This window comes from Nicotiana tomentosiformis, chromosome 7, assembly GCF_000390325.3.
Source record: "Nicotiana tomentosiformis chromosome 7, ASM39032v3, whole genome shotgun sequence".
Lineage (NCBI taxonomy): Eukaryota > Viridiplantae > Streptophyta > Magnoliopsida > Solanales > Solanaceae > Nicotiana > Nicotiana tomentosiformis.
Window position 1 is genome coordinate 10,290,129 of NC_090818.1, and position 27,484 is coordinate 10,317,612.

Sequence of the window (27,484 nt, forward strand, 5' to 3'; positions counted from 1 at the left end):
TAGCTAGAAATTTAATACTGGAAAGTGTTGAAATTTCTAAAAAACAGGAGTAGAGAAGATTTGGATGTAAAGTTTTGAATGAATGAAGGATGGGGTATTTATAGTTTCCAAACGACGGTTTAAAGCCATAAGTGGCCGACCAGCAACTGATGAACATTTAATGCCATTAAGACGTGACTCACGAGACGTTTTGTTCATTTTGTCGTTTCTGACGTGGAGTACCGAGAAGAGATATCGGAAGCTCATATCGTTTCTCATCGTTTACTCTCTAAAAAAGAGATGACTATCTGTATACGGCCGAAATCGGGCTCGACTATTGCACAACAAATCGGGCTCAGAACGCGAAGGGTTGGAGATCGATCCCGTATCTCATCGAACCAGAACACGAGATTAGAATGTCCGTTCTCAGGAACATTGAGCCCGTGATCTCAAAATCGACCCTGACTCCGAATAAGCTCGAAGAAATATTGTCGGTATGAAACAATAGAAGACTGAAATAACGGAAGGCCGAAATATCCGTAGCCAATCGGATATTTCGGCGGGAATCTCGGCACGTGTCAGTAAAGGACCGGCAAATCAGCAAACCAGGAGATTTTTACCTTTTATATAATTGTATATAAGGTAGGAACCCCTGCTATATAAAGGGGGGGGGGAGGGTCTGATTACTTATAAAAGAGATTGTAACACACATCAAAAGGTAATTTTACTGTTATTTCTTGTTCTTATTATTTTGTCATTCTGTTCCGGCATCGATAAAAGTATTTTTTGCCCAAAGGTGACTAACCTTTCAAGGCTGAGATAATTCAACTTGCGTGGTTTGCATTTACTTTTTTATTATTTATTTCAACTTCAATCTAATTTATCATTTTGTATCAAGTTAGATCATGTATCCTTAAAATCACGTACAAATTTAATTATTATCCGATTTTGAGGGTAAATAAGTTGATCGATCAAAATTAATTGCATTTAATATATATATAATTGACTATTATTTTCTTGAAACGGCTAAAAATATACCTTTCTCTTCTTCAATTTTCGGTACTTAAGTCTATTGACTTTGTTTTTTTCCATAAGTCTCCGACCGTTCCAAATATTTACCGAGTGTTGGATTGAGCGTGGGAATGGGGGTATCAACCAAAATACGAGTAACTAATATCAGTACACCATTACTTCATATTGATTTTGAGGGCACATTATTTATGATATAATAAGCTTTGAAATATATTTTTTATTTAATATTGTATGAATTTTAATGAATAAATATCTTTATTATTTATAAAAAAAATGATTTAAACAAAAGAAACAAAGAAATTAACTAAACCCTAAACCAACACTCACCCATGTTTGAGTAGTTAATTTTAGGTAGTTAATTTCTTTGTGTCTTTTTTCATTTTCTTTTTTCTTTGTTTTTAAAATAAATTTTGAATGTCCAAATTTGTAGGAGGTTTGTCCTAAAATGTGACACTTGTTAAATTTTTGTTGTTACACTTAGCATCAACACATTGGTTTGTTTCTTTTATTCTATATAGATAAATAGATATTGATACGGATATAGACTATAATATTAGGAACTACTCCCAAATATGAATTGAAAGTTTTTTATTTTTTTATTTTAAAATAATTTTAAAACTCCAACTTGAATCTACTCCCCAATTTGAAATGATAATTTTTTTTTTATTTCGTTTTTTATTTTATAATAATTTTAAAACTCCAACTTTGTTGGAGCTTTGTCCTCAATATCTATATTTGTCATCGTATGGTTATGCCATTTGGCATCATATAATTATTTTACTTCTCTTTATACATACATACATACATACATATATATATATATATATATATATATATATATATATATATATATATAGAGAGAGAGAGAGAGAGAGAGAGAGAGAGACTACATTAGGAAGAAACTGCTCCCCAATCTGAATTGATAGTTTTTTATTTTTTCTTATTTTCAAATTTTATAGACATTTAAATTCAAAAACAGTAACCAATAATTAATTTTTAACTAAATAACTAATTATTACCATGTGACTTTTCTGTCACTTGACTTAATGTGATACTTTTTTCTTTGACTTTTAATAATATATAAATATAGATTACAGAATCATTTTTTTTATGAGATGCACTCCAAATCACGTAAAAAGTTATCCCTGTCGAATTTATATTTAACTATATTAACTTATCATAGTTAAGTGATTTAACAAAGTAAAAATATGCAATAATTAACTATGATGAAGTGAAATAAATACAAACACGTATAGTGCATTTATTGGTTGGGTTATACATTTGGTACTAATAAGTTCTTACCCTTCAAAGTCCAAATTATATGTGGTGTTACTTTTTGCATAGAATTGTTTTTTGAAATCTTTATTTTATACTGAAAAATAAAAAGATGACGTAAACTCAAAATAATAATAAATCGAGTACCTAGTCTAGGACTCTAGCACACCGAAAGAGAGTAACAAGTCAATGGAATGATTATGTTTGAAATCCTAAAGGGGACAGTTGAACGAATAGTTAAGAAAATGGGGACGAACAATTTTTGCAATATGTTTTCTATGAGGTGATTTGAAAGGGAATTAAATTATTTTTCCTGTATTTGGCATGACCAATCATGTACTAGATAAATACTGCAATACCAAACATCATTACATCCCAAAAAGAAGAAAAAGATAAATAAAAAAGCACACAACAACAAGAAAAATAAATAAAAATATTCTTGTGCTGAAGAGCATTTCGGTTATATTTGTTCTTTACAAAGGGATTATGATCCATCTTATTTTTACCCTCTCCAATAAGGTAAAATGGGGAGGGTTTCTAAAATAAATTATCATATTTAGAATCATGTTGAACGCTAGAGTAGATCCAATAAAAATAATTTTATCCAATATAATATAACTAAAGTTAAAAAAAAATGAATGCTTTTTAAATTTATATTTTCCGGAGAACTTATTTGAAAAATATTTTTTAGGCATTGCCAAACACGCTTTCCCCTTACCAAACAATCCCTAGTGGGATGATGCAAGCATAGTTTCGTAAGAAAGATGATGTAGGATGCTCTTGCACTAGTTTGGGCCTTCTATGGGCTGATCTTAGTGGCTAAGCTGGGCTGGGCAGATCCTAACTGGGGTCGCAAAACGGGCCAGATGGGTTTAACCTGCCGGGATGTTTATACAAATAGCCGGTAAATTTCATTATTTACTTTTTCTAACCGGTATACATGATTATATACACATATATATACATTCGGGGGCGAAGTGCAGCAATAGCCATTTTTAAGCCCCTATTTAAAATATATCCATAATTTACATTGTATTTAAAGATTAGCCAATTCACCCAAGCTTCACGACTAGGTATCCTGAAATTGAAATTTAGGACTTAGTATCCTGAATTTTTGAGCTGCTAATTTAAAATTCACAACTAAGTGTCCTGAATTAGTGAACTATTAATTTAAAATTCAGGACATAAGATTCGAACTTCTGGACATAATTTTCGAACTTTAGGACACGATATCCAGAAGTTCGAACTTTAAAGTTTAAACTCTAGGACGTCATGCTCTGAAATTTGAGCGAAATTGGTTAATCTTTAAATACATTGTAAAATATGGATGTATTTTAAATAACACATTTAAAAGTAGCTACCTAGTGTCATTTTCACTGCATGTGAAGGGCAGAAATAGCCACTACCTGGTGTGTGTGTGTGTGTGTGTGTGTGTGTGTGTGTGTGTGTGTGTGTGTGTGTGTGTGTGTGTGTGAGAGAGAGAGAGAGAGAGAGAGAGAGAGAGAGAGAGAGAGTGAGTGTGTGTGTGTATGAGCGTGTTTGTAGAGGCAACTCTAGAGTCAAGCTGTCAATTGCATTTTTTCGTTTCCTACTATCCGGTACACATATTGGAGTCCGATTAAATCCGGATTTACACCGACATATTTTATATTAGGGGTAAAGCGTTTCCTAATAAATATAACTCTATATTTAAGGCTTAAACCCGAGACCTCTGATTAATGATAAAAGAGTACTTACTATTCCACTACAATTCTTGTTCGTAAACTAGCAAGTTCCTTCTTAAAGACTAAAAAATAAGCAAAGGAGAAAAAAATATCACATCAATTGAATTACACAACGTAAAAGAGTAACTTAAATGACATATTACTTCAAAAATAGTTCATCCTTTTTTTTCCGGTACAATAATAATAACATATTTAGTGTAATTCCACAAGTGAAGTCTGCAGATAGAAAGATTGTTTTCGATAATTTCTCGACTAAAACAAGCAGAATCACAGTAATAAAGAAGAAAAGAAAACAGTAATAACAACAAGATAATAATAAAATCGAAACAAATTTTCTGTCGAAATGTTTTTTTTTGTCGTATGCTTCAATACCTTTAAAAATTATACTCCTTCTGTTCCAATTTATGTGAACATGTTTGATTGAGTATGGAGTTTAAGAAAAAATGAAATGACTTTTGAAATTTGTGGTCCTAAACAATTCAAAAAGGGGTTCAGAGCATTTGTGTGGTTATAAAAGCTTCTCATTAAGGGTAAAATTGTAAGTTTAAGCAAATTTGTTTCTAAATTTAGAAAAGGATCATTCTTTTTTGAACGGACCAAAAAGAAAATATGTTCACGTCAACCGGAACGGAGGTAGTATCCAAAAAGATAGTATCCAAAAAGATGGAACTGCGAGGTGGGGGTGGGGGTTCTATTACAAAAATGTCATACAGATAAAGAAAAAGAAAAGGTGAAGCAAATCAAGTGAACTTGAGGCAGAACTAGTAAATACATGGTTATATTATTTGTTATAGATGCTAATCCTTGATTATTAATTTTGCAGCATCAATTCGTCATATTAATCTCTTTCTTAATTCTCTTTATAAAATCTTCACACTTCTTGTGCAACTCTTCTAATGTTTCTTCTAATTCTTCTTCTTCTTCATCTTCTTCAATAATTTCAACATTATTTTCTTGATTATAAGCTTCATCTTCATTCTCATTAGCTATTCCAACAATAACCAAATCCTGATTCATTATTCCTTCTTCTTTTTCTTCTTCTTCTTCTCCACATTGGTTTTCAATTTCAACAACTTTTTCGAAAACTTTTTCTGCCTTTGTTTGAACTCGCGATGCTTTGAGCACCGAACTATCCTTTTCCGTCTTTGTTTCCGAAACAACTGGATTTTGATATTCTCTGGATTTCTCCTTGTGACTTTCTTTAAGGTCAGAAATATTACCAATTAGCCCTGAATTCTTGATTATAAAAACAAGAATTCCATTACAAAGAAGGAAAATATAATTCCTCTCAGTGCTACAGGTGAAAAGTTGAATGGAAAATAATGAAGAAATGTCATGAAAATAATTGAGAAGAAGAGGAAACATTGAAGAATATTGAGAAAACACCAATGAAAATACAGAAAAGGGAGCAGAATTTTCATTGCATTTTTCAGAAAATAGAATTGGCTATTCAAATTCATTTTTTCCATTCTCTTGAAAAAAAAAAAAAGAAGAAAAAACTCAACTGGTGAGGAAGAAAAGAAGAGGGAGGAACTTTTATAAAAAGAAGTGTTTTCTTGAAAAATGTTTGATTTTTGCACTTTGCAATGTTGTGTAAGAAAGACTGGTGAAATACTTTAGATTATATACTAGTTTCATATATGAAGTAATGAAAGGGTTGAAAGTTGATTTTCCAAATATACCCTTGTGTTTATTAATTGAGAAGAGGGAGTTTTGTTTTTTTAAGAGGTTACGCCAAGGGTAATTTAAGGGAATTAGAAAGTCAAGTAGGTCCAACTAATGTTTTTAAGAATATTTATTTGAAGGACCAGTATTTGACTTTGGAAGTTCACTTTGTTAGCTGTCATCATCCTTTTATTTAAGTCTTTTTAATAGACTCGTTTTTGTTCAAATTTCCACTTCTGGACAGTCATTATATTAAACTCTTAAATTTCTAAGGCAAGCTAAGGTGAGGTGAGTGATTTCATTAATTTCTACAACGTTTTGTAAGTAGGAACTCCGCGTATCCACAATCTTCGTAAAAGGGTTCAATTAACTCCACTTTTGTTTATGATTTAAAATAATTTTTATATTAGAGCTTCGTTAGGAGTTACGGGAAAATAAGATTTTTATCAAGTGACGGAGCAGTAAAAGAGCAACTCAGTGCACTAAGCTTCCGCTATGCACGGGATCCTGGAAAGGGTCGAACCACATGTGTTTATTGTACACAATCTTATCCTGTATTTTTGCGAAAGACTGTTTTCACCGCTCGAATCCATGACTTCCTAGTGGCATGACAAAAACTTTATTAATTTAACCGAATACAAAGTTGCTTAATTTCAAATAGTAAGACGCAATTAGACCCTTTGCTCTAACAAATTAAAAGAGGATTAAATTTCTAGAGGAATTAATTCAAATTTCACCCAACTAAAGTAATGGTACGAACGTACTATTTGTCATCGAGGCCTATTTAGCAGCCGGCTGAAATTCCATTTATGCCTTCTTTCTTTGGTGCAAAATATAAAATTGGCCATCGAAACTAATTGATCAACAAGTGGATAGGTTATGTATACTATGTATACATATTTTATAGTGTAATAATCCCGATATGACACACACACATATACATATATAATTAATTATTATTTTTGGAAGCGACTAAAAATATACAATTATCTTCTTTTTTTCTATACTTAAGTCTATTGACTTTGTTTTTTTTCGCAAGTATATAGACTTGACTATTCCAAGTATTTGCCCAGTCCTTTCTGATATGGAAATTATTGACTTTTCAAAGAAGAAAAGAAAAAGGAAATATGAAATAGAAAAGAAACAAGAAAAAAATAGTAGCAGTACTTTCCAAAAATTGATAGCTATTCAAGGGTTGGATTGAGTGTGGGAATGGGAGCATCAATCAATGTTATCGACCAAATACGACTAACTGATATCAGTACCATCAATCACATTATTTATTGATTTTGGACCAGAAAAAAAGTGAAAAAAATCACTTATTGTGCGGATGGAGTAATATATAATAAGCTGACATTTAAAAGCAACTCCTTTTGCTCAAATTTATTTCTTGAGCCATCGGCCTTGCTAACAACCGAGGATCCTTCTTCCCGGATTGACCTAAAAGGAAAAAGTGTAGCCGAATAAGGTTACGAGACGGGCTCCGATATGGATGCCGAGGAAGTGAGGATGATGGGGGAAGGACTTACCCTACTTGAGGTGAGATTGGAGGGCACCGCGCAGACCATTGCGATCCCCTTGGATTGGGATTTGCTGATTGATACAGAGGATGTGGTCCCTTCTCTTAGTCCCCTCTGTTCCAATGTGGAGGGTAAAACCCTTGATAAGCTAAAGGACGCCACTTTATCGAGGAGTATAGCCGGCCTCGCTCTTAGGGTAAGCCTTCTGATCTTTCTCCGTTTTTTTATGTCGAGTGCAGTTTTGTTCTTACTCGTTCTATCTTTGTTTCAGACTGTGATTTTGGAGATCGAGAGCGCCCAACGAGTGGAGAGGTGTAAGGCCATTTTTCAGAAGATGGAGCAGAAATATCGCGAATACCGTGAGCAGGGGTTCGAGGCCTAATGTGCCGACCTTCAAGCCCAAGTGGTCTCATTGCGCGCCGAGCTCGAGGAGTGTTAACTCAAAGTGGTCGCTCTGAGTGGTGAGGTCGCTGAGAAGGCAGTGGGTTTAGCGAAGCCGAAGTTGGCCCATCTATCGACTGCGAGGAGAATAGAGACTTTAGAGATCGTGATCCGTGTTTTCCATTTTGAGCGGGAGTGCACTTTGGAGATGGCCAGGCTCAAAGAGGAGCGACTTGATTAACAGATAGGGGAGCTAGAGAAAGAGGCTTCGGGACTTAGTGATCGAGTTGCTGCTCTCAGGCCGAGAAGGCGCAGTTATTGGCTCAGCCGTCTTTCTCTAGCGCTTCTTATTTTCCTGATGTTCCGCAAGATCTATACGAGGAATGGATTCATGCCGAGGCTCAGCTGGATATATTCAGGGACCTGATGGGGGCGGGGGCTTTTTCAGAGGCAGACTTCGAAGATGCTCGTGCTAAGGCACGTGAAGCTCGGTTTGCTTGTGGTTATGACCCCGCTACACCGGAAGCCAGTGATGATGAGGGAGCGGGCATGGATCGAATTGAACAGGATGCCTGGTACGAGGATGAGTATTTCGCTGGCGATGGCGAAGAGATAGATGGAGACGACCTGGGTAATTAAACTAGTGGTGCCTCTGAGCCGGGCGGTGTTTAGTTGTTTTTCCTTCTTTTTTGTTTAGCCGCATGCTTGTGTGTATTTTTTGTAGGCGTGTATTCGAGCCTTTTTAGAAAAATATTTTAAGTATGAAATATCAGTTATGTTATTCGTACCTGATTCTTTTTCTTTGTTCGGGCTTGTACGTTTTTTTTTATTTTGTTGCTTGTTTGCCTTCGTCGTAATAGATTTGTTCGAGTAGGTCAAACGAGGTTGGAACGAGTCTTGGTTCGATTATGGCCGAGGGCCGGTAGTTGGTTCGAATAAGGTCGAACGCGTAGCATTTTTAATTCGATCGGGGTCGAATGTAACCTTTATTTAGTCCAGGCCATGGGCCGAGTAGGTGTTAATTTGAAACGAGGTCGAATGTAACTTTTAATTAGTTAAGGTTGTGGGCCGAGTAGGTTTTAGTTCGAACGAGGTCGAATGTAACTTTTAATTTGTTAAGGTCGTGGTCCGAGTATGTGTTAATTCGAACGAGGTTGAATGTAACCTTTAAATAGTTAAGGTCGTGGGCCGAGTAGGTTTTAATTCGAACGAGGTCGAATGTAACCTTTAATTAGTTAAGGTCGTGGGTCGAATAGGTGTTAATTCAAACGAGGTCAAATGTAACCTTTAATTGGGGAGAGCAAAAATAAACTTCATGTACTTGTGCTTTGTTCATATTCTTGGAGAGATTTACATATTTTCTGGGCGCTGGATGGTAGTTCAGTCCCAGTCCTGGTCTATCTAGTACCTTCATTAGTTGAACTACAAAATAATACTAGTGTCTTCGTATCTGCACACTTCAATCCTGAAGTATCCCCGCCATCGCCTCATTAAAAACCTCATCGAGAAAACCCAATTGGGACAAAACTCGAGTGAGGGAAAAAGAGTGCGACTTTGGGGACCTCATCCTTTAAAAGTTGAAGTATTTGAGATGTGTAATATTCCAGTTTTTTGGTAATCGCTTTCCTTACACTGTTTCTAGTGTGAATTACCATTTGCTTGTTGCTGCCGTAATTTTGTAGGGGCCGTCCTAGTTTGTTCCTAGTTTGCCTTCCCGTGGATCTTTGCTTGCTTGTGTTTTATCTTTAAGCACTTAGTCCCCGACCTTAAGTGGTCTGATCTTTGCTCTTTTGTTATAGTAGCGTTCTGCTTTTTGCTTTTGGGCGACCATTCTCATGTAGGCCATATCTCTTCGTTCCCCAACTTCGTCGAGTTCCTACCTTCTACTGTCATCGTTTTGGGGTCCGCTTTCGCGGAGGTATCTTAGGCTGGGTGCCCCGACCTCGATTGGTATTACTGTATCAGTCCTATAGACTAACGAGTATGGCGTTTCCCCTGTGCTTGTTTTTGGTGATGTTCGGTAGGCCTATAATACTTCTCTTAATATTTCTGGCCAGAGTCCCTTGGCGGCTTCGAGCTTCTTTTTCATAATGTTTAGTATTGACTTGTTGGAGGACTCTGCTTGCCCGTTGCCCGCTGGGTGGTAAGGTGTTGATAGTATTCTTTTGATGTGCCATTTTTCAAAAAAGTCGGCGACCTTCTTTCCTGCAAATTGAGGTCCGTTGTCGCAGCTGATTTTTTTGGGGAGACCGAAATGGCATATGATGTTTTTCCATATGAAGGCGGTCACCTCTTGTTCGCATATTTAGGCGAATTCTCTTGCTTCCACCCATTTAGAGAAATAGTCAGTTAAAACTGAGAGAAATCATACTTTACCTCGTCCCGTCGGAAGGGGGCCCATGATGTTCATTCCCCATTTGATGAACGACCAAGGAGAATTTACTGAGTGTAGGTGTTCTCCTGCTTGGTGGATTATTGGGGCGTATTTTCTAGCATTGCTCACATTTTTGCACAAAGTCCGCAGCCTCCCTTTTCATGGTGGGCCAGTAATACCCCGCTCGTATGAGGCACCTGACCAAAGCTCGATTGCCAAAGTGAGCTCCACAGTGGTCATCGTGTACTTCCTCACGGACGCGTCGCGTCTGATTTGGGCCTAAACATTTCGCTAGAGGGCCGCCATATGTCCTTTTGTACAGGTCGTTGTGAACAATTCTATATATGGCCGCTTGCATTCGCAGCTTCTTGGCCTCTTTTTTATCGCTGGGGAGTACGATGTCCTGAAAATATGTAATAATACAGTTGCGCCAGTCCCAATTCAGGTTTATGATTCTTACCTCGATTTGGTCTATCGACGAGTTGAGGAGGTGGACCATATTTTGGTCTCCGGTTGTAATATTTTTGGTGGATGCTGCTAATTTGGCGAGACCGTCCGCCTTGATATTCTGTGCTCGGGGAATCTGGTCAAGCTGACATTCTTCGAACTCGCGTAGTAGTTTGCAGATTTCGGTCTGGTATTTTTGTAACCTTTGCTTCTTGATTTGGAAAGTCCTTGTTACTTGGTTGACCACGAGCTGAGAATCGCATCGCAACCTTTGCTGCTTCGCCTCGTATTTGAGTGCTAGTTTTAGTCCTGCAATTACGACCTCATACTCGGTCTCGTTGTTAGTCAAGTCCGGGCACCTTATGGATTGGCGAATCACTTCGCCTGTTGGACTTCGAGTACGAGTCCCAACCCGGACCCCGATGTGTTAGATGCGTCGTCGGTGTATAGGACCCAGAGGTGTTGTGTTTGGGATGAAGCATGGACGACTTCCTTTTCGACTTCGTGCAGTATACGCACACTTAAGTCAGCGGGGACCTGAGACTTTATTGTTGTTCGTGGTCAATACGTAATATTATGCTAACATAGTTCGATATCCCATTTGGCCAATATGCTCGATAGTTCGGGCTTGTGTAAAATGCTTCTTAAGGGGAAAGTCGTGACTATCGAGATGGGATAGCAATGCAAATACGGTCTAAGCTTTCGTGAAGCTACGACTAAGGCCAGGGCCAGTTTTTCAAGCTGGGGGTATTTGGTCTCGGCGTCGACTAGTGTCTTGCTAATGTAATAGATGGGAGATTGCGTACCTTTATTTTCTTGGACTAAGACTGCGTTCACAGCTACTCCGGACACGACGAGATAGACGAGGAGAGGTTATCATGGTTCTGGTTTTGAGAGTAATGGTGGCGAGGACAAGTACACCTTTAACTCCTTCAGGACTTGGACACACTCAAAGGTCCATTGGAGGCCATTCTCCTTTTGAGTACGCCGAAGAACTTGTGGCACCTATCAGAGGATCGTGAGATGAACCTCGAAAGAGCGACGATATGGCCAGTTAGCTTCTGGACCTGCTTTTTGGTGGTCAAGTGTTCTGGTATTCCGTCGATGGCCTTGATTTGGTCGGGATTGACCTCGATAACCCATTGCGACAGTAGGAAACCCAAGAATTTCCCCGAGGACACGCCGAATGCATATTTTTCGGGGTTTAGTTTCATGTCATATTGCCTGAGAATGCTGACTACTTCTCTTAAGTGGTCGATGTGATCTTCTTTCCTTTTGGACTTGACCAACATGTCGTCTATGTATACCTCAATCATTTTTTCGAGTTGTTCTTTGAACATCTTCGTCACCAATATTTGGTAAGTTGCCCCCGCATTTTTCAATCTGAAAGGCATAACCCGGTAGTAGTACGTCCCCTGGTGGGTTATGAAGATGGTCTTTTCCTGGTCCTCTTCCTCCATTAGGATATGTTTGTAGCCCGAGTAGGCATCCAAGAAAATTAGCAACTCGTGCCCGGTTGTCGCGTCGATGAGCTGGTCGATATGAGGTAATGGAAACGAATCCTTGGGGCAAGCTTTGTTTAGGTCGGTGAAATCTACACACATCCGCCACTTGTCGTTCTTCTTTTTCACCATAACCATGTTGGCGACCCATTTGGGGTATTTCGACTCTCTGACGGAACCATTTTCTAATAATAATTTCCACTTCTTCACGCACTGCGTCATTGATTGCGGAGTTGAAATTATGTCAAACCTGCCTCGCCAGGGTGTAAAGTGGATCGACGTTTAATTTGTGTGTGGCGATCTCCTTTGGGATACCTGGCATATCTGCATGGCTAAAAGAAAACAAGTACACGTTAGCAGTTAACAATTCACGAAACTTACCCACTTTTTGAAGTTTGCATCCGGTGTAAGCTTTCTTGGTGTGGTCGTTGCTGTCTAGTTGAATGGGGTCGAGGTCCTCTATGGTCGATCCTATGGCCTCGGCCATATCGGGGTCTCTGATGACGTCCCTGCTTACTGACCTAGACCTTGTTGATTGCTATGACTCTTTCTCTCTATCTCTCATTTGTTGGGTGGCCGTGCAGTCTAGGGAGATGCGGTGGCACTCTTGGGATGTGCGTTGCTCCCCGTGTATGCTGAATATGCCCAATTGAGTTGGGAATTTGATGACTTGGTACAAGTCGGAGGGTATAGCTCTCATGGTGTGTATCTATGGTAGGCATATTATGGCGTTATATGTCGTGTCTTGGTCAATGATGTGGAAAGTGGTCTCCAGAGTGACGCCACCCGCCAGGGCGGGGAGTGTGATCTCGCCAGATGTTCGTTCAACCGCATTGTTAAAGCTCGTTAGTGTGATGCATCATTGTACTATCTTGTCCTCGAGTTTCATTTGTGTGAGTACTCGGGGATGGATAATACACGCACCGCTCCCGTCATCTACCATAATTCGTCTTACGTCGGTATCTAAAATTCGTAAAGTAATAACGAGAGCATCATAGTGAGGGAATGCCAAACCGTCGGTATCTGACTTATCGAAGGTGATACTTTCTTCGAGTTCATCATACCGTTCATGGGTGATCGACCGTTTGAGCTTATGGGTTGTGTTGAAATTCACGCTATTGATGGAAGCGTCGTCCCCACCTTCGATGATCATGTGGATAGTGTGGGCTGGCAAAGGCAGCTTCGGCGACCCTTGATGTTGTTCGCGTCCCCTGGCAAAGTTGGTCCTTCCCTGATCGCTCAACAATTCTTTGAGGTGTCCTTGTCGCAGCATGTTTACGACCTCCTATCTTAGGGCGATGCAATCTTCGGTTTTGTGTCCTCGCTCTTGATGGAACTCGCAGAGGGCATCTAATTTTCTGGTATGCGGGTCTGACCTCATCTTTTGTGGCCACTTTACCTTTGGTCTAAGCTTCTCTAAGGCGTAGACAATCTCTGTAGGTGACACGCAAAAATATTGAGCTGATACTAAAGGGGGCATACCTCTCTCATTCCGGTGAGTTCCTGTTCTTGATCGAGGTGGGACTTCTTCATGGCGAGATGAGGATACAACGGTAGCTCGGATATATGGGGGATTTAGTTCCTGATTTGGCCCTAGGGCCACTGGATCTCTTCTGATATCACTTCTCCGATATTTTTTGGATTCTGCTTGTACTGAGATCAGTCGATGAGTCAGAGCATTGAGGTCGTCTTCATCTGCTCGAACTTCAGCATAGTACGCATTATGTATTTCATCCCAAGTTGTTGGGGGATATTTTATAAGATGACTTAATAATTTTCTTGTCTCCCTTGAACCATTTCTGTTCAGCCCGTTTTGAAAAGCAGCTACCGCCATTCCTTCTGATACATTGGGCAAAGTCATTCTTACTCGGTTGAAACGGGCGAGGAAGTCCCTCAGTCATTCTCCCGGGGACTGCTTGATAGCAAAGATGTCATTCACTCTTGCCTCGGCCTTCTTGGCCCTGGCATGGACCGTCACGAACTTATCGGCCATTTTCTCAAAGGTTTCGATAGAACGTGATGGCAGTTGCGAGTACCAGGTTAATGCACCTCCCGTGAGGGTTTCGTCAAATTTCTTTAGCAGAATGGAGGATACTTGTTCTTTGGCGAGGTCATTGCCTTTCACAGCGGTGACGTAATAGGTCACATGATCCTTGGGGTCGGTTGTGCCATCGTATATTTTCAGATAAGACAGCATTTTAAAGGTCTTTGGTATGGCATATGGGGCAGCGCTATCACTGTACGGCTGCTCGATGAACCGATAGGGACCTCTTCGGCAATAATTTAGGAGCGCTCGATATTTTATCGACCCTCTCTCGGTGCTCTCTCATTTGATCCTAAAGTGTCTTGTTCTCATTTTTCATTTCCTTCATCCTTTTCAGAATGGCTATGAGGGTGTCGTCGCCTGCATTGTTAACGACACTGTGAGTAATGTTTGTCGTCGTGAGTGGAGGAGGAGTATGATCATGTTTCCCATCCAGTGGTGGGCACCGATTCTTGCCTTTACTGCGGCCGCATCCTGAACAGGCTTTTGGAGGACGCTAGTTAGTGTATCAGTTAGCCAAGCCTCAAGGAGCTTCTTTATCGCTAGCGGTGTCTCCTCTCCCATAGACGTGGGTATTGTCTTGCCATGGGATTTTGTGATGCTGCAGTAGGGAGGGGGTGATCCACCTCGCCTAGGAGAGGCATTAGGCGTTGTGTCCTAGTCCATTGCTTTAGAGATTTTGTGGATGATGTCCATGAAGTTGGTTAAGAGGTCACTCATTATTTCCGTTCTTTCTTCTCTGTTACCTGCCATGTTAGATCTATGCATACAAAGAGAAGAAAGTTCTTTTTATTTTTTTTGTTTTTGCGTCAGTAACCAGTGTCGGTTGTAGATCCAGAAGAAACTAAAAGACTTAGCTAGTAGGTCCCCACATACGACATCAAATTGTTTGACCAAAAAGTATAACTTCCGGTTAAACTATTAAATTTATGTATCAAGGGGTTAAATATAGTTAAGGATAATAACTCTAGATACTAATCTTGAAAACATATAGTAGATGGGACAGATCCAGTAAACGGTTGATGACAATAAGTTACAAAATATTCTTAAAGCATGAACATTATGGGGATACAACTAACAATAAATGGCATTTGAGTAAATAAGGAGAAAGATTGTCTCAATAATGAATGGTTGAACAAATATTTCTCCTAACAATGATGAATGATAGATATGTCCGAGATTCATATGAACAATCCTCGGATCTTGTGGAAATGTGGAAATAATATGAACAAGAATCTTTATCAAAAGGTAATCTTTGTATTTTTGTAATAGAGGGAGTCTTCCTCTCAAAAGTGTTCTTATCAAAATCAATTCATTGTCTCTTCTTTCTATATATTTAGTGCCTTTTCCTAGGAAGCCCTAATATATCTTTTGGGGGTGGGGGAGGGGGAGGGGGGAAGGAATATCCATTAGATTATTCCCTCTTAATATCCTATCCTAACAAATTGGCCGTTACAAGTTTTATCATCAATGGCCAATCTCGAATGACTCTTTCTTTAATGCCATATTACGTTAAATATCCTAAGAACGGATTTTGGCCTATACAAGTATAACAATATAGATAAATTTAACCGGATAGTATAATGAAGGCTAAATATAGATAATATTTGAAAGTAGAGGGGTATAGTTAGCCCTTTTCCCTATTTGAAATCCTAAAGGGGACAATTGAACGAATAGTTGAGAAAACGGGGACGAACAATTTTTGCAAAATGTTTTCTATGAGGTGATTTGAAAGGGAATTAAATTATTTTGAAAATTTTACCTCCTATATAACAAACTATTACACGCTATTTATTATAAACCAAAATAATTTTAAAATATTATTACTTATAGCTACCTTTTTTATTTTATAGCAAAATATATATTTATTTTATACCCTACCAATGAGACGTGAAATATGCTAGTTATATTCTCTCTCTGTCTCTCTTTATCTCTCTATCAGCAAGATTCCAAATCCTCTCTCTTCTCCCTTAAATCTCACTCCCTTTTCCATCAAGGCAGCTGTCGTAGCAGCCATTTTTTGGTGGCGATGGTGGACTTTCTGAAGCAAAGAGAATAGATCTGAAGCAAAAACGGAGTAGGCGAACAGATTTGGCTATGGCTATGGATTGAGCTTTTGGAAATATGAAGCAGAGTCGTCGGAGAAGATTTGAGGGTCGGATTTTTTTTCGTCTTTTTTTTTAGTTTTAATACAATGTATATAATATTTTATTTGGCCGAAAAATGCCATCTCCGACGAATACATTGTATTACGTACAAATACACTCAAATACATTGTATTTTTATATAAATATATTATTTTTTCACCTATATTTATGTATTCCGAAGGTCTGTATTTTTTTAATACAACCGAATATAATTATTTTTGTGATTTTTAGTTGTTTGAATACAGTCGAATTGAATACGGTGAATTGAATACAATGTATAATAGTGAATAATGAATATATATGAATTGGTATACAATTGAATTCATTATAGTGAAATTATTACGTTTTCCGTTATTAAACATTCGTAATCACTATTTTTTAGGCGGATTACCTCATTGTATTTATAAATACATTCGTGCGAATACATAAAATACAAAATTAAGCAGTTGTAATCCCTATTTTTTAGGCTGATTACCTCACTGTATTTATAAATCCAGTCACTCGAGTACATAGAATACATAATTAAACAACTGTAATCCCTATTTTTTAGGCGGATTACCTCACTGTATTTATAAATACAGTCGCGGGAATACATGGAATACAATACAGTAGCAACGAAACTTTGTAGAATTGATTTTATTGAGTTAAATTAGGAGTGATACACGCTAATTGATCCTCTTTCCGTTAAATATCTGGATTAGGCGAATTCCGCGACTGTATTCATAAATACAGTAGCGCGAATACAGTCAGGTAGCAACGAAATATAAACTAGGAAGTAAATATGTATATGGTAGCTATAAGAGTTAATAACCTCTAAACTATAATAGTTTCTAAAAATTACTCAATTATTTTCCTTATATTTAGCATGACCAATCATATATTAGATAAATACTGCAACACCAAACATCATTACGTCCCAAAAAAAAAGATAGATAAAAAGCACACAACGACAAGAAAAATAAATAAAAATATTCTTGTGCTGAAGAGCATTTCGGTTATATTTGTTCTTTACAAAGGGATTATGATCCATCTTATTCACTATTCATAATAATGTTGAACGCTAGAGTAGATCCAATAAAATTATTTTATCCAATGTATATAATATAACTAAAGTTAAAAAAATAAATGAATGCTTTTTAAAAATTTATATTTTCCGGAGAACGTATTGTGAAAAATATTTTTTAGGCATTACCAAATACGCTTTCCCTTTTACTAGACAATCTCTAGTGAGATGATGCAAGCAAAGTTTCGTAAGAAAGATGATGTAGGATGTTCTTGCAAGAGTTTGGGCCTTCTATGGGCTGATTTTAGTTGTTAATAGCGTGTTTGTCTGAGCTTCTCCAACTAAAAAAAAAATAAAAATATTTTTATCAAAAAAGTATTTTTTTTCTTTAAAGTTAAAGTGTTTGGTCAAGTTTTTAGAAGAAAAAAAAGTATTTTTGAGTAGAAGCAACAACAATTTTAGAGAAGCAGAAAAAAGTAGTTTCTCTCCAAAAAGCATTTTTTGGAAAAACACTTTTGAGAAAAATACATTTAGAAGCAATTTTTAAAAACTTGGCCAAACACTAATTGCTGTTCAGAAATATTTTTTGAATTAATTAGCCAAACACAAACTGCTTCTCACTAAAAGTATGTTTAAGAAAAAAATACCTCTCAAAATAAACTGATTTTTGCACCTTTGGCTTCGCCAAATATGCTTTAAGCTGGGCAGATCCTAACTGGGCTCGAAAACGGACCAGATGGGCTAACCGAAGAATGCGCAAATGTGGGTGAAGTGCAGAAATAGCCATTTTTAAGGCAGCCATTTAAACAAGAAATAATACACCAAACAAATTAAAAAATCCTTCGTTTAACTCGAAATAGTTGGTCATACTAAAAAAATAGAACACTGGGTTTGTAAAGAGCGCAGATTATTTAGTGAGATGTTTTAATACCCGGATTGAGAAGGGGAGCCTTAACGTCAGTGGTAAAGTTGTTACCACGTGACTAGAAGGTCACGGGTTCGGACTCGTGAAAACAATCTCTTGAAAAAATACAGGGTAAGACTGTGTACAATAGACCCTTGTGGTCCGGGTTAGTGCACCGGACTGTTTTTTTAATACCCATATTAGTCCTTGTTAGCTATACAATGTTTGGTTACCTTTTTATTCTTGCATAAAACACTTACATAATATATTGTTTGATTATCATTGTAATTGTCCTCATAAATAATACCTCCATCAATTATCCAAAATTATTTTATGTAGGATAAAATATGAAAAAAGAATACGAGATTAGTAATATATGAATTAAAATAATAAAGTGACCAAAATAATTAACATCTATTAAATAATTTCTTAAAAGTAAACAAAACAGATATTTTAATCCGTACACTGCACAATTCATGCATTATAATTCTTTGTATTACAATTCATTCATCATTAATCCCTACATTATAACTAGTCCCTATATTATAATCCATGTATTACCAAGTCTTACATTATGATTCATGTAATATTAATTGCTGCATAACTTGTCTTTAAACCGAAGGATCCCTAAGGAGTAATTGGTATGATGGAAAATAATTGTGGGATAAAAGTTTAGTACCGTCTTACCCCTTATTTGATATCTAATTCTGGAATAAATTATTCCATGATTAAAAGTAGTATAGAGATAATATATACATGACAGATGGTGAAATAGTAATCCATGAATAAGTTATCACATGATAAAACAATAAAATTTGCAATCCCGGGATTAATACAACTTACCCAAACAATCAATAAGAAATAATATCAGAATAACTAATTCCAACATAAATAATCTCAGCATAACTTGTATTCAAACCAAACGATCCTAAGAGTTTGCATACTTTTCTAATTAAGGTACTCGTGCAAATTTAATCCTTTTTAATAGATCTATCTTACAATATTTCATACTTGTAATGACTAATGGAATTGGTTTCAATTTTCAGGGCGTCGTCAAACTTCAATTGGTTGAGGTTTATTTCTAGTTTATTTAAGTGTATATTTAACAACATTTTAAGACTGGTGGTATATTTTAAAGAAAATAATAATAAACTTGTGGGGAAAAAATATGGACCTCATATAAAGGATGAGGCATTTGAAAGGTGCGGACTTCAGTTTACTAATGCCTTTAAGGGAACTTAAGGGCCAGCATTCAGATATTTCCTGCTAAATTCATCAAATATTTCAATTGACAAAGAATCTGTCAATATCCAAATAATATCCTCAGATAAATACTTTGCAATTGGATAAACTCATTTTCTTTTTATTTTTTCACATTAAGGAAGCTAAAAAATCTTGTAAAAAAACTGCATGGGTGGGCAGTTGCAATTGAACCCTTCTTCTTCATCCTCAGTTGCAACTTCTCCTTGTACTTTCCATAATGGGACACATAATTTTTGCAGAAAGTTTAATATTTTACCATTTAAAGCCCATTCCCTTAAATGGGTATCTGGAATTTACTCATCAAGAATCCAATCAAGAAAGCATTTTGAGATCATGTCCTCAAATGGGTTTGCTCTAAATGCTGTGTCTTTGCTGGATGGTGAGTTTGATCTTCATTTAAAAATGCAGTCTTTAGCATTTAGTACTATTTCTTTATTAGCTCAGTTAATCTTCTTCCAAGTGTTTGATGTATTGCTTATCATATATTTAGTTGGGTAATTTGGTAAACTCTGACTTTGTAGTTTTACTTACTTTTAATACTTACCTTGCCCTTTACCCATAGCTGAAATTCTTTTCTTGATATGCTGGTTAAGGATTTTCTTTATGTTTGCTTAACTCTTTAAGTTTAAAAGTGCAGCTTGACTTGGAATAGAACTATAGAAGACATATCCAGTTTAATCCAAAATTAGTGGGTGTTAAAACCAATTTATGTACTGTACTAAAGTATCCAAAAGAAGGGGAGCCTTGGCGTAGCTGGTAAAGTTGCTGCCATGTGACCTGGAGGTCACAGGTTCAAGCCGTGGAAACAACCTCTTGTAGAAATGCATGGTAAGGCTGCGTACAATAGAGCCTTGTGGTTCTGGCCCTTTTCCGGACCCCGCGCATAGCGGAAGCTTAGTGCACCGGGCTGCCATTTTTTACTAAAGTATCCCAAAAGCTTAACTTCCTCAATAATTGAGTTGGACCCAAAAATTAAAGAGAGGAAAAAAAAAACCATTTATCCTATTAGATATATGGTGTTGTAGAACTTTGGAAAGTTTCCTTTCTGTTCACTCAATAGTTTCTGCTCTTTGCATTGATAAACCATAGATGGACTTGTAGTAAAAGTAAAATATCTTGTTTAAGGTTTTCAAAACCTCTTGTAGGCATTCTTTTTTTGCTTTTCGATTGTAAATTAAAAATGGATGATCTTGAAATTCTAGTTCTTGATGATAGCTCACCTCCATCCACCAACTGCGGTTTGTTCTTTACATCATTTTCTGCTTTATATCTCCTTTGGTTTGTTCTTTACATCATTTTATGCTTTATATTTCCTTTGGTTAATTTAAATGCCAAATCCCTGACGTGTATGTATATAGGTTCGGCTTCAAAATTTATGCCAGAGCAAGTGCCTTTGACAGATTTAGAAAACGTAGAGACAACTGTCAGCATAACTGTTATTGGAGCTTCAGGTGACCTAGCCAAGAAGAAGATTTTTCCAGCTTTATTTGCTCTTTTTTATGAAGATTGTCTGCCTGAGGTTAAATTTCATATCTCCAACTATATAATGTTATCTACTAATCACACACAAAAACAAAACGGAGCTTAGATTAATTAGCAGAGCCATCTTAAGTAGCTCATAATGTGTCTTTGCTTGTATGTTTCAGAATTTTATAGTTTTTGGTTATTCACGAACAAAAATGAGTGATGAAGAGCTGAGAAATATGATCAGTAAGACCTTAACTTGTAGAATTGATCAGAGGTATGTCATCATGTCAAGTCCCTTTAACATGCAAATATTTGCCGTGTTTATGGTTTTGGAGCTGATGGAATCTATGCAGAGAGAACTGCGAGGCCAAAATGGACCACTTTCTGGAAAGATGCTTTTATCATTCGGGTCAGTACAATTCTGAGGATGATTTTGCAGAACTGGATTACAAATTAAAGGAAAAAGAGGTAATGGATGTGTCTCTACTTATTGGTGTTCATACATTGTCGGATAACACATATCTACCTGAATGAGCATATAAATGATACTTTTCATAAGAACTTCCAAAACTTGGGGCGATAAATTTATGCAAGCATTTTTGTGATAACTTTCTGTGGAAGCCTGTACACTGTCAGCAGTCCATTTCTCCATGTCTAATAAGAAACTATGACAGTGAATTGAATGACATCTTTACCTCTTATCTGTATCAGTTATTAATCATCTTAATTAGTTTAATATTTTTCTAATACTGGGATTTTAATTCTTGACAAGTCTCCCACATCTTTAAAGTATTCTCTATGTCAGATAACGACATTGTCCATTAATTTGTGTGGCCACTGAATATCACCAACTGTGACCCCTTGAACGCAACTTCCTGTTGCTCCCAAGGAGTAAGGTACATACTTTCCAGATAAGAAACGGAAACATTTATAGGCATAATGTGACATTAGTGGTTTCTCTGATGTTTAAAATATTTTTGGCAAGATATTCGGAGTGATTAACTGGTGCATTGAAGTTTGAGGTAAATAATCCTTCGCTAAAGGTGGAGCTAGATATCATTGACTACAATATGCTATGGCATAAGCACATCTAGGTTTTGTTATGACATTGTATGTCAATGTAAAGTGATTATATGAAGGATTTATAATGATCTGATGCTAGTCAACTAAGTGGGAGATGTTAGGTGACTGAAAATACATGGATTAAGTGAAAGCTAAATCAGATGCAACAGTTAATGCACTCTCCCTTTATCACACATTTTGATTTAGGAGGAAAAGTAGGATGACTTTTTTATGTTCCAATTAAAGGTGACAAACGGGTGGGCCCGGCCGGGTTCCGGGTTATACCAACCGGGCTTAACGGGTCCGCCCCCATCCGGTCAAAAATTGAACCGGAACGGTTCCGGGCTTAAGGGGCCGGGCCGGGCCGATTTTTTTTTTTGTATAACTAAAGTAACAATATAAAACAAAAAAACTATCTTATAAAAAGAGTGTTTGAATAAAGGATGCAAAGACTTTAAAATTCTTATATTTGAATATTTCATTAAGAATTTAAGATAATAGAATACAATGAAGATAGAATAAAATTGCACTTTCAAACTTGCAAATTAAAGTTTACATTTAACAACAACTAAATTAATGAAAAAAGAGTAAATTCAAAGTTTAATTATTAAATATAAATGTATAACTTCAAAGGTTTTGCATTGACTTAGTAAGTTCTTCATAATCAATATGACCTTCTTGGCCATGTTCTGGAGTGTTAAATTCAAAGGCTTTCATAGTTTCATTTCAAATTTTCATTGCATAATAATACTTCAAATTAATCTAACAAACTAAAACATTAAGCATAATACGTCTAATAATTTTAAAATAACACAAATTGTCTCAAATCAACTTAAAATCTTAAATACGAATTTCTGGAGGACGCTCAAGGCAACTCTTCATATGCCTCCTTAAACAGCATGTGCCCTCCCACTTTCGACGAAGATTTAAGACTCGACCACAGTTCTTGCACTTTACTTTGTGAACTTTTTCATTTTCTTCTACCACCTCAAAGTGTTTCCAAACATATGAGTGCACTCTAGAATCACGGGGCATGATTTAACTTGAATTGAGAATTTGAGTTTGAGAAATGAAAGATGAGTGAAGAAATGAAGAAGAGGGAATGTATTTATACTTTATAGTTTTTCAAAGGGCTAAATTAGTAATTACTAAAAGTGTTATTTTTTAAAATAATTACCCAAAAAAGAGTTATTCTTGCAAAATATCCATGGGGCAACGGTCAAATTGGAAGCTGACCGTTACCAATGGTCAAATGAATTTAAAAAAAAAAATAAACAGAAAATCACTGTTGAACCGGGCCGGGCTGGGCCAGTTAACCGGTTCAACAGTGATTTTCCTTGACCGGGTTTGACCGGTCCGGTTAACCGGAATTGTTTTTTTTACACAGACCAACCCCCCTAACCCAGCCCACCCGGCCCCTTAACTGCCGGTCCGGGTTACTACCGGTTCGGGCCGGCCCGGAAACGGGTCAGCCCGGCCCGTTAAACAGGTTTAGTTCCAACAATGGAAAAGTCTGAACATGGAGAAATATGTGAAAAGTTTGACTCCGGGAAAATATGTATATGCATACATATGTACGAAATAAAAAAATAAAACCTTAGTTTCCTTGGTTGACTGATGCTAATTTTACAATACTTTTTAAGTTGAAGAATCTGGAATAACCTAAAACGAGACTATTTTCATCTAAAGAGGTGACAAGAGAGTTACAGGGGAACTTCCAGAACATTTCTTAGTTCAATATGCTAATCAACTATTAGTAAGAAGTACACAATTTGCATATGTTAGATGATTAATTTACTCATGCTACCATCCCTTTCATACGAGATCCTAGCATGCACACATCAAATATAGTAAATGAAGAAGATTTTGAGTAAGAAAGAGACTTAAAATTCAGCTTCAATAAGAACGTGAAGTAAAGGTAACGAACTTTATTCTTGCATTTTATTGAAAAGAATCTGGAATGGGAATCCATTGTAGAGTGGAATGGAATGGGAATGGGAACTTTATTCTTCAATTGCATTTCTCAAATCAGATATTCCAGTAAACTAGAAAGTGAGATATAACTCCTATGGCTGATAGAAACTATCATACCATTGTTTAACCAAAAATAAATTTCTCGGTCAAAGTCAATATCTAGAAGAAATCGGGTTACTAATAACCAAGACTTACTTCACTTTCCCAACAATTTTGGAAGAATAGATCAAAGAATGGAAATGATTGACAAAGGAAAATAAGAAATGAACTAATAATCACTCCCCAAATTAAGGCTTAAAGCTTGGAGAAATAAGCAAAGAATAATACTATAATAGTGTGGATTTCAATAATAATCGTCACCTGCCATTACAAATGAGATTTCTGTCCTTATATAGGAGCATACAATTATAACGGTTCCCATTCTTAATTTGGGCTCACTAATGGCATTAATTGTATTGATTGCCCATTACCATATATTACCGTAACAGATACATTTATGACTAAAGATTCCTTGTAACTGTACCGATTTCCCTTCCTTATTTACATCAAGTTCGTGTATCTTCTCTTCTTTGCATCCTTCATTCATTTCGCTCCTGTTTCTCTTTTAATAGCTGTCTGGTCTGGTTCTTTCCTTAATGCAACCCCGTGGGTGTTTCACTCGTGCCTTTTCTGCATTCTTTAATTCGTCTAATTAAGAGTGCCACTTGTCCTTACATCGATGTTTCATGTGTTATGCTCCATCAGCTTGTTGATAGTCTACGTGTCATGTCTTTTTTTCTACCAATACAACCATCACTGCTCATATGTAATGCCTATATTGGAGCAATGTTTAATCTAGCAGCGAAAGGCCCAGTATGTAACATATATCATAGTGATGCTCTGTTCAGATGAATGATACAAAGCTGATTGTGAATGCTGATCATGTGATCACATTTTAGGGTTGTAGGGTTGCTAATAGGTTGTTTTACTTATCAATACCTCCAAATATATTCGTGGATGTGGTGAGATGTGCAAGTCTTAAAGCTTCTTCAACAAGTGGGTGGACAAGGGTCATTGTTGAGAAACCGTTTGGTCGTGACTTAGAATCATCTAGCGAGCTGACCAGATGCCTAAAGAAGTACCTAACTGAGGAGCAAATATTCCGGTAAGATTAACTGCATTTTCTTTGTGGATAAACGTGGTTTGAAGTTTGATTATGTTGGTTTTCTTTCAGAATTGACCATTACTTGGGAAAGGAACTTGTTGAGAATCTCTCCGTTCTTCGTTTCTCGAATCTTGTCTTTGAGCCTCTGTGGTCCAGAAACTACATCCGCAATGTCCAATTCATATTTTCGGAGGATTTTGGTACCGAGGGACGAGGAGGGTGAGGTTCATTACTCTGCTACAGCTACTTAAAAATTCTGTTGGAGTTGGATCTCTAACTTATTGCTCTTTTGGCTCAGGTACTTTGACAATTACGGCATCATCCGAGATATAATGCAAAATCATCTCCTTCAAATATTAGCATTGTTTGCTATGGAAACACCGGTCAGCATGGATGCTGAGGACATCAGAAATGAAAAGGTATCCAGATGTTTGCCGCAAACCATTCTCATAATCCTGCATTACACAAAAACAGAGATCCTCCAAGTGAATATAAACAGAAATAATACTTTGCAAGATCATATAATAAACATGGTCCATAATTAGATCTGACTGTTTTGGTGGTTCAGGTTAAAGTTTTAAGGTCAATGAGGCCATTGCAACTTGAAGATGTGGTACTTGGCCAGTATAAAGGTCATAGCAAGGGTGGTAAGTTATATCCAGCTTATACAGACGATCCAACTGTGCCAAATGGTAGTGTCACTCCAACGTTTTCTGCTGCTGCACTCTTTATTAATAATGCACGCTGGGACGGGGTTCCTTTCCTCATGAAAGCTGGAAAAGCTCTCCATACTAGGAGGTTGGTGGATTGTCCTTTTATCCATAAATGATATTTTCAGCTATATATACAAAATGATCCTAAGTCTTGTAACATTGAAAATGCAGGGCGGAGATCAGGGTACAGTTCAGACATGTTCCTGGAAATTTGTACAAAAAGAACTTTGGAACTGATCTAGATAAGGCCACAAATGAGCTAGTTCTGCGCTTACAACCTGATGAAGCCATATATTTGAAAATTAACAACAAGGTTCCTGGTCTTGGAATGAGACTTGACCGGAGTGACCTTAATCTTCTTTACAAAGCAAAGTAAGAGAATACTGTTCGACTATTAGTTATTAAAACGTTATAACTGCTTAAGTTTTCTTGCACTTCACCATTTCCTGTTTGTTCTGTGAATATATGCTATAATGCTTTCAGGGATCGATGAAATACATCTGATATAGAACCAGGAATATACTTTGCAGCAGATTCTTTAATATAGAGCCAGGATTATAATTTGCAACAGATTTCTCAATGTTCTTTATTTCTGATGAATAACTTATAATGGCTGATTATTTTTAGATTACATGAGGCAGACATTTCAATTGACTTCAAAATTATCTTACTCCATATTTTTGGTCGTTTGTGAAGGTATCGAGGTGAAATACCAGATGCATATGAGCGGCTTCTGTTAGATGCAATAGAAGGAGAGCGAAGATTGTTCATTAGAAGTGATGAGCTGGATGCTGCATGGGCTCTATTTACACCATTGCTGAAGGAACTAGAAGAGAAGAAGATCGCGCCAGAGCTTTATCCGTATGGCAGTAGGGGTCCAGTAGGAGCACATTATCTAGCTGCAAAGCACAACGTTCGTTGGGGAGATCTGTCAGGTGATGATTGATTGTATCCGTCCACATCTTCTCCCCAAAATTGGAGCGCGAACTTTCAAAAATATTGACTATAAATGTATGAATATTGAGGAGCATGGCTAGAAGAAATAATCTTTCTTTCCTCTCAAAAGGGGGATAGTTGATTCATTTTGCAGATGATTAAATTGATCTACTTGCAGTTTCAGCTTCTCAAGAATGCTCAAAGTATGGACCAGTGTTTTAAAAGGCGTTTTCGGGGCGAGGCCAACCAAAAACGCCCTGAGGCGATGGCGTGGGGCGAAAGTCTAAAGGAGCGCCCAACAATTCGGGGCGTACGCCCGGATGTTTGAGGCGCGTTTTTTAGTGAGGCATAAGCTCCAAAGACTTTTTCAAATTAAAACAAAATTTGTTGAATAAGTCATTCATATAATACCTAAATTCTCAAAAGTCAGCTTGGTAATTATTCAAAATTTTTAAAAAAAGAAACTGAAATATATTAAATTTAAAAGTCAAGATCTTTTTATTGATTGACGCCCTAATTCATAGTCTTTCCCAATCCTTTATTCAACAAATATTCAATTTTTTTTTTATAAATACAAGGAGAACTATATTCTCTTTTATATCAGCAAGTTCAAAGTTTAAATTGCATGTTAGTCATTCTTTTTGTTCTTTCATGTAAAAAACTTAATTCTTTTCGATTCAAGTTACTTGTGCTTCCAAGTAGTGTATAATAGATTATTTTGACTAGCTTTTTGTGGGGATAGAGCACATTTGCCGGTTTCCCGTTGCGTAATAAAATATTGCTTCCAGGGGGAATCGAACCCCCATCTTTTCCAGCAAACCCACTACCCTTACCATTGAACCAAGACCCCTTTTGTTACTGGGTTCGGCAGTATATATTTATATAGATTTAGTAAATATTTCAATACAAATACAGGGTTCCGGAAAAA

The 27,484-nt window shown here is 36.9% G+C and overlaps 2 protein-coding genes across 2 annotated transcripts; one reads left to right on the forward strand and one right to left on the reverse strand.

The window, feature by feature from the left end:
- Nucleotides 1-4,835: 4,835 nt before the first annotated feature.
- On the reverse strand, nucleotides 4,836-5,375 carry LOC104090385 (nuclear polyadenylated RNA-binding protein 3-like). Its single transcript, XM_018768844.3, has one exon. The coding sequence runs from the start codon at nucleotides 5,373-5,375 to the stop codon at nucleotides 4,836-4,838; it is 540 nt and encodes a 179-aa protein (XP_018624360.1).
- Nucleotides 5,376-19,247: 13,872 nt separating this feature from the next.
- LOC104090384 (glucose-6-phosphate 1-dehydrogenase, chloroplastic) lies at nucleotides 19,248-26,702 on the forward strand. The gene is made up of 10 exons (XM_009595456.4): nucleotides 19,248-19,639; nucleotides 20,619-20,779; nucleotides 20,907-21,001; nucleotides 21,081-21,195; nucleotides 24,702-24,907; nucleotides 24,977-25,126; nucleotides 25,206-25,326; nucleotides 25,476-25,705; nucleotides 25,792-25,992; nucleotides 26,317-26,702. Exons 1-10 carry the CDS (start codon nucleotides 19,408-19,410, stop codon nucleotides 26,564-26,566), a joined length of 1,761 nt encoding a protein of 586 aa, XP_009593751.1. The 5' UTR covers nucleotides 19,248-19,407; the 3' UTR covers nucleotides 26,567-26,702.
- Nucleotides 26,703-27,484: the final 782 nt, after the last annotated feature.

Bases quoted from the DNA above. Each gene is read 5' to 3' on its own strand.
- LOC104090385 (XM_018768844.3), bottom strand. From the start codon at position 5,375: ATGTTTCCTCTTCTTCTCAATTATTTTCATGACATTTCTTCATTATTT.
- LOC104090384 (XM_009595456.4), top strand. From the start codon at position 19,408: ATGGGTGGGCAGTTGCAATTGAACCCTTCTTCTTCATCCTCAGTTGCA. The intron at 25,127-25,205 runs GTGAGGTTCATT...CTTTTGGCTCAG, and splicing joins GGTACCGAGGGACGAGGAGG to GTACTTTGACAATTACGGCA. The intron at 25,993-26,316 runs GTAAGAGAATAC...TCGTTTGTGAAG, and splicing joins AATCTTCTTTACAAAGCAAA to GTATCGAGGTGAAATACCAG.